The sequence below is a fragment of the Etheostoma spectabile genome, unplaced genomic scaffold (genome assembly GCF_008692095.1).
Source record: "Etheostoma spectabile isolate EspeVRDwgs_2016 unplaced genomic scaffold, UIUC_Espe_1.0 scaffold00013586, whole genome shotgun sequence".
Classification (NCBI taxonomy): Eukaryota; Metazoa; Chordata; class Actinopteri; order Perciformes; family Percidae; genus Etheostoma; species Etheostoma spectabile.
In genome coordinates, this window is record NW_022603988.1 from 1 (window position 1) to 7,797 (window position 7,797).

General features: G+C 44.0%; 1 protein-coding gene across 1 annotated transcript; it reads left to right on the forward strand.

Annotated features, from left to right (window-relative positions):
- Positions 1 to 1,619: 1,619 nt before the first annotated feature.
- On the forward strand, positions 1,620 to 7,646 carry LOC116679442 (cyclic AMP-dependent transcription factor ATF-6 beta-like; the record flags this gene model as incomplete). The annotated part of the gene is made up of 5 exons (XM_032509087.1): positions 1,620 to 1,659; positions 4,023 to 4,187; positions 4,278 to 4,447; positions 5,961 to 6,140; positions 7,564 to 7,646. Coding segments are annotated over exons 1-5 (638 nt in total), but the record flags the coding sequence as incomplete, so codon positions are not given.
- Positions 7,647 to 7,797: the final 151 nt, after the last annotated feature.

Below are 7,797 nucleotides of genomic sequence, written 5' to 3' on the forward strand. Positions count from 1 at the left end.
GACGATATCACGACCCGAGTATCGAGACGATATCGTGACTCAAGTATGATATCGTGACCCGAGTATCGAGACGATATCGTGACCCGAGTATCGTAACCCAAGTATATAGTGACTTAAGTATGATATTGTGAACAGAGTATCGCAACGATATCGGGACTAGACTATGATATCGGGACTTGATATGGGGACTAGAGTATGATATCGGGACTTGATATCGGGACTAGAGTGTGATATACATACAAAGTACACATGGACACGGGTGTTGTCTTTTGTGCTTTGCAAAGGAGACGAGTACTCTCCGAAGTACTCTCCGAAGTACTCTCCGAAGTACTCTCCAAAGTACTCTCCAAAGTACTCTATAAAGTACTCTCCGAAGTACTCTCCCCTTGCTCTGGCTTTGTATTGAAGTTGAATACATGGGTGTAGACATAAAGTTGTTTTACATAAATAGGTGTTGTATATCATATTGTTATGTCCTCTAATGCTGGCCTCTTTTTGGAAGAGATATATATATATATATATATATAATATATATATATATATAAATATATACACATATATATATATATATTGTGTAATAAGAGATACTTGTTACGGTACTTTTGACATGTTCGTTTCTCCTTTTGTTCGTATGAGTTAATGATTTGCGTTACTTCCTAGCTTCCCCTAGGCATAAAACTGATGGGTCGCAACCCATATTCTTTGCGTCACCATTGGTTGAGCTGTTGCTGGGCACATTAGGCAAATTTAAAATTTAACATAGTTCACCAATGTTGAACAGAGAGGAACAATATGCTTCTTCACACAGTCACAGCTGCCAGTTTTATCTTATCTCACTCTGCAAGCTCGACACTCCCGTGTCTCGATTTTCTCCCTTTCTCGAGGTTTCACATCTTCACGTGATGACTATTTCACAGTATAACTTTGGACAGTTCCCACAGGTTAATACAATATGGACGGGGGTTTACAGATAACGTACATCCGTACAGCTCTCGTTTTCCCAGGTAATCTTCACCTACTCAGGTATTCTGTATAGAGGACCTCAGGGCAGACCCACAACACAATGGAGGGGTTGTGTATGTCCCATCTGGTGTGGGAAACTCTGGTTTAGTCTCGGGAAGTTGATTTCGATCACAAATCCCGGCCCTAATGTGCATGTTGCTGTTAAAGGAGCATTACACAAAGGGTCCCAACACCAGAGCTACTTTGCCTTGTGTGCGTGATTCAAATTAGAAAAAACTAATTTGTTTAAACCCAAATAACACTGGTGTGCGGACATGATGGAGTGCCTCATCTTGTATTTGTATTTCAAATCATTTCCCTAGTTGTGCAAGATTTTCCACTCCAGTACTGAGGTTGGATGAGACTTGTTGACAGCTGGAGTATCCGAAAGTGCTGCAGAGCAAGGCAGTTAAAAGCCTCAGTCAAGGCCTCTCTTTAAAGTCGACCTAGTGGCGTCACTGGTTTGAGATTTGGCGTTTATTTGGGCTTTTTTTGAAGAAATGCAAATAGCTTGTGCTTTGTAGCACCTGGAATTAACCCTATTGAAAGAAGTTTTATACATAATTTATCTGCGTTCTGTTTAGTAATGCATTGAAGCACGTGGTCCTTCATAAGTTATGCAGTTCTTCATCCTGCCAGTAGGGGGCTACCTGTGTCGTGAGTTGTCGTTACAAAATACTGTAACACATGCGAGAAGAAGACACGTTTGCAGAGGAGATGAGTCCGTGAAATAAAGAAGAAACACGTTTTTGTGTGTCCGCGGTAGTGAACTCTTGAACTCGCTTTTGTGATAAATCCTAAAGAAAAACTGACTAAAACTGAACTTTTATACACTACTATCAGCGTCTCCGTATGAGTGGTGTAACACTTTATATGAGTTATGTTTATTTTTGCATATAGTTTTAGACAAAACACACATGCTTGTGCAGCATTGCTGTGGGTGTATTATCAATAAATATGACATTATTATGTTGATTATTGGCATAAGTAAATGTCATGAGGGCAGAAGCGTCTGGACTTTATTTGAGAAAATGTATTTTGTCAACTGTATAAGTATAAATAATGTTTATTTCTTCACAGTGTGACCCCCAGGACATATGAGAAGTGTTTTTGAGAGTAAAATGGCTTAGTTTGCACTGCTCTGTGTCTGTGATATCAATACATATCTGGAAGATTCATGTTCCCTTTTATTTATTTATTTATTTCTTTGTCTTTAGGGTCCTACAAACAACCATTTTTAACATTCAAGTGACCTCACTGCAGCACAGATACTCAAATAGCCCAGTTTGTCCTGAAAAAATGATGTTCATATCTTGACTGTAGACAACAGGGTGGATGAAGCTTTCATAGAAAACACAACCAGACGGAGAATGAGCTGTAAGAGTGACCTTAGGTCTGAGGGTTGAGATGAGTTCTTTTATGGGGAATGAAAGGCTTGATCCGACAAAAGTAGGTCATCGCATCATTGTGCAGACAAGTAGTCAAATTGCTTCTTTTCGTCCGTCACCCATATTAGTTTCTCAAGGATCTTGAACTCAAAATATTTATGAAATTCTTTCTTTTTCTTCCTTTCTCTGCAAGCAGGCCCAAAGGCCCGAAGGTTCTTCCTCATCCGTTGACTCCAGTATCGTCTTACCCGCTCTTGACAATGACGTCAATGCTGCTGCCAGTCCTGCCGTTGTTTACCTTCTTCTGGTCCGTTGCCTTTTCCTCATTAGCGACGCGTCTGGTCAAGAGGAGACTGCAACTAGTGTTGCGAGCGCCACGCGCGAGTATAAATAGTCACGGTGATCCCACGACGTCACACTGTCGCGCGAGTTCAGTGGTCTGAAATATGATGTCTGAAAACTTAACTAAATAAGTTCACATGCACTTTTATTGTCCACTATTATTCTGAATTTGATACAGTTATGTAAACAGCATAGTTCGTTTGGATGTCCCAGATAAGACGTGGGATACGTCTTTATATTATTCTGGTTTCAGAAGCATTCTTTGGACATTTGCTATCTGGGCGCCATCTGGTTGCCATCTGGGCGCTATCTCGGCGCTATCTGGGCGGTATTTGGGTGATATCTGGGTGCTACCTGGGTGATATCTGGGGCGGTATTTGGGCGATATCTGGGTGCTACCTGGGTGATATCTGGGTGATATCTGGGCGGTATTTGGGTGATATCTGGGTGGTATCTGGGCGATATTTGGGTGATATCTGGGCGGTATTTGGGTGATATCTGGGTGCTACCTGGGTGATATCTGGGGCGGTATTTGGGCGATATCTGGGTGCTACCTGGGTGATATCTGGGTGATATCTGGGCGGTATTTGGGTGATAACTGGGTGGTATCTGGGCGATATTTGGGTGATATCTGGGCGGTATTTGGGTGATATCTGGGTGCTACCTGGGTGATATCTGGGTGATATCTGGGTGATATCTGGGCGGTATTTGGGTGATATCTGGGTGCTACCTGGGTGATATCTGGGGCGGTATTTGGGCGATATCTGGGTGCTACCTGGGTGATATCTGGGGCGGTATTTGGGCGATATCTGGGTGCTACCTGGGTGATATCTGGGTCAAATCTGGGCGGTATTTGGGTGGTATCTGGGCGATATTTGGTGATATCTGGGTGATATCTGGGCGGTATTTGGGTGATATCTGGGTGCTACCTGGGTGATATCTGGGTGATATCTGGGTGATATCTGGGCGGTATTTGGGTGATATCTGGGTGGTATCTGGGCGATATTTTGGTGATATCTGGGCGGTATCTGGGCGGTATCTGGAAATCAAGACCAGAAATGATGGAGGAGATTGTACACATGACGAGTCCAATAAATTTAGATTAAATGCAGCTTGATTCAATTATTGAACAAGGAAGATAACCAAGGGTACACACACACACACATACACACACACACACACTCACACACTCACACACACACACACACACACACACACACACAACACACACACACACACACACACCACACCACAGTGAACATGAAACATTTGTGTTGTTTTCTCCTCCAGTTCTGCCGGCCTCGGCCACGTTAAAGGCCAGCACCATCCTGAGCACCAAACCTCCCATCCAGCCCAGACCGGTGTGTGTCACCACCCTCCCCGTCCCCCAGACCCCCGCGCCGGCCAAGACCCTCATACTGCAGGGCCTCCCCTCCATGGACCAGACCAGACCCGGTAACGAGTTTTGGTCTGAATCATTTTTTTGGGGAAAACGCTGACTTGCTTTGATGTCTGATGCGTCTCCTCCTGTCTGTCCTCCTCCAGTGGTCTTGTCCCAGTCCGTCTGTCTCGGTTCGGCTCCGGCCATCGTCAAGATGGAGCCCGTCTCCCCCAGCATCCCCCAGCACTGCGCCAGCCCCACAGCTCCGCCCAGCGGCAAACCCATCGTCCCGGCGACGGCGCCGTTACCCGGCAACACCTCCAACGACATCGACGTGAGTAGGCCGGACGTACCGACACACGCCGGTCGTCAGATCACAACCGAAGTTCTGGTTCCAGTACCAAAAGATGTGGGTTTTTTATACAAGGAAACGCACCAACGGTCTTAGTGCATCAGTGGTGAATTAAGAACTTAAAAAAAATATTTCATTTTAAAGATAAATTTATTGATCCCTCCAGCAAGAAAACATGTAGTAATGAAAGTAATGATAATACATTAATATCTTACATACTTTGACTCTGAAATGAGATGCTCACACACCTGTCAGGTTGTCCAGTAGCCTTAATACGTTTACCGTATACCGTGTATACGTTTAAATACAGGGGGCATAAGTATACACCCCCTATGTTAAAATACAGGGGGCATAAGTATACACCCCCCTATGTTAAAATACAGGGGCATAAGTATACACCCCCCTATGTTAAAATACAGGGGCATAAGTATACACCCCCCTATGTTAAAATACAGGGGCATAAGTATACACCCCCTATGTTAAAATATAGGGGCATAAGTATACACCCCCTATGTTAAAATACAGGGGCATAAGTATACACCCCCCTATGTTTAAATATAGGGGCATAAGTATACACCCCCCTATGTTAAATACAGGGCAGAAGTATACACCCCCTATGTTAAAATACAGGGGCATAAGTATACACCCCCCTATGTTAAAATACAGGGGCATAAGTATATACACCCCCTATGTTAAAATACAGGGGCATAAGTAAACACCCCCCTATGTTAAAATACAGGGGCATAAGTAAACACCCCCCTATGTTAAAATACAGGGGCATAAGTATACACCCCCCTATGTTAAAATACAGGGGCATAAGTATACACCCCCCTATGTTAAAATACAGGGGCATAAGTATACACCCCCCTATGTTAAAATACAGGGGCATAAGTATACACCCCCTATGTTAAAATACAGGGGGCATAAGTATACACCCCCCTATGTTAAAATACAGGGGCATAAGTATACACCCCCCTATGTTAAAAGACAGGGGATTTCAAGGAAGAACATTTATGTATTTATGAAACATGATTCATTCACAATGAAAATTGTTGTCCTTAAAGGTTGGATTTTCCTAATTTTTATGAATTAAGGCATTAAGATCAATTTCCAAAAGATGATTTTTTTTTAAATTCCTGTTTTTAATCAACTTTAGCCTTGGAGGGGTAAACTTATTCTAGCCCCTCTATAAGCTGTGGTATATGAACATGTTTCCCTCATGGTGTTGGGTAACGTCTTTCTTTTTTTCCTTTTATTTTCTCTGTTTACTCTCCTCTTTCTGTCTTCTTATCCATCCTCCTACCTTGGTTTCAACATCCTCCTCTTCATCATTTTCCCTCCTGTCTTTTTCTTCATCACTGCATGTTCCCTCCACCCAACCTCATCCTCATCCATCCTCCTTGTTTCTTGGAACTCTTCCCTCCGGTCTATTTTCATCCCTTCTTCCTCCATCTCTTTCCAATCTTCCCCCCACCCCACACTCCACGCGGTGCAGATGAAGGTGCTGAAGCGGCAGCAGAGGATGATAAAGAACCGCGAGTCGGCGTGCCAGTCCAGGAAGAAGAAGAAGGAGTACCTGCAGAACCTGGAGGCCCAGCTCCGGGAGGCCCAGCAGGAGAACGAACGCCTCCGCCGGGAGAACCAGACGCTGAGGGAGAGACTGGCCGGGAAAGAGGTGAGGGAGACGAGGAAGGGACTCTTCATCTTCTCCTACTTCAATAATTCAGCTCGGGGGGGGGGTTAGAGTCTGTAGAGTAGAGTACAACAGCTGCTGATGAATTCAGTTAAAGACAACAGGTTGAACAGCAGGAAGTAACTCTGAGAAAACACAGCGAGGGAGGGACGGGAGATCCAGACTGACCTGCAGAGCGCGAAGCATTCAGAGAGAGAAATCTGATAATGCTGCCAAACCTGATGGGGGGGGGGGGTGTGTGGGGGGGGGGGGGGGTGGGCGCATGAGCTACTTCCTTGTAGTCGGTGTGTTAGCTACAGTAGATTAGGGGTGGGGCAAAAAAGCATAGTATTTGCTACACAGATGCATGCATTTGTGTGTCTGTGTGTGTGTGTGTGGTGTGTGTGTGTGTGTGTGTGTGTGTGTGTGTGTGTGTGTGTGTTAAAAATAATAACAGTGGGTAGGCTTAAACCTTGTGTTGTCTTCCTGTCAAATTTCAAATCAACACATTTTCTTACGTTTTTGTCCCTTTTTTTCAACACTTTTGACGCTTTTTTTCAATGTTTGTCCCTTTTTTTTTTGACGTTTTCTACACTACGTAACACTAATTTATTAACTTTAGTTTTACAGAATTTTTTGGGAATTTATGGTCAATAAACCTCATTTATAGGAAATTAGACCTTATGTTTGAGTTAGAAAAGCAGAAATTAGGAATTATTGAGACTAAAATTAATGGAATGGATGTTGATGATAATCACAGACTGGAATATGTCAACTTTTACTCAACACTATTTCAACAACACTTCCATTTGTTTTACAATGCTATAAAATAGAATAAGACCCAAAATTAATGAAAGTAGAGATTTGTACTTGGCAAAGAGCGTTGGAATCAATCATGTTATTTTGGGGAATTAAAAAGAACATTGATATAGGACAACATGGGGACAACATGGGGACAACATGGGGACAACATGGGGACAACATGGGGACAACATGGGGACAACATGGGGGCAACATGAGGGCAACATGAGGACAACATGAGGACAACATGAGGGCAACATGGGGGCAACATGGGGGCAACATGGGGGCAACATGGGGGCAACATGGGGGCAACATGAAGGCAACATGGGGGCAACATGGGGGCAACATGGGGGCAACATGGGGGCAACATGAAGGCAACATGGGGGCAACATGGGGGCAACATGGGGGCAACATGAGGGCAACATGAGGGCAACATGAGGGCAACATGAAGGCAACATGAGGGCAAAATGAGGGCAACATGAAGGCAACATGAGGGCAACATGAGGGCAACATGAGGGCAACATGAGGGCAACATGAGGACATCATGAGGGTTGTTAAAGTATCTTTTATTATGTGCAGTATTTACCAACATGCAGCTTAACTTTCCTCTCTCTGTGTTTTCCAGGGCAGCGACTCGGCGAGCAACAAGAGAGCCGTGTGCGTCATGGCCGTCCTGCTGTTCATGACGTTCAGCTTCGGACCCGTCAGGTACCGGCTCACTAAACATCTCCGTCAAACACCAGAATCTGCTTTATTTGCCATGTTTGCATGAAGAAGCAAGGGATTTGACTTTGGTTAATCTTTGATTTCACACTCACTTAACATATGAAAATCGAAAGGACAGTAAGAAAAATATGTA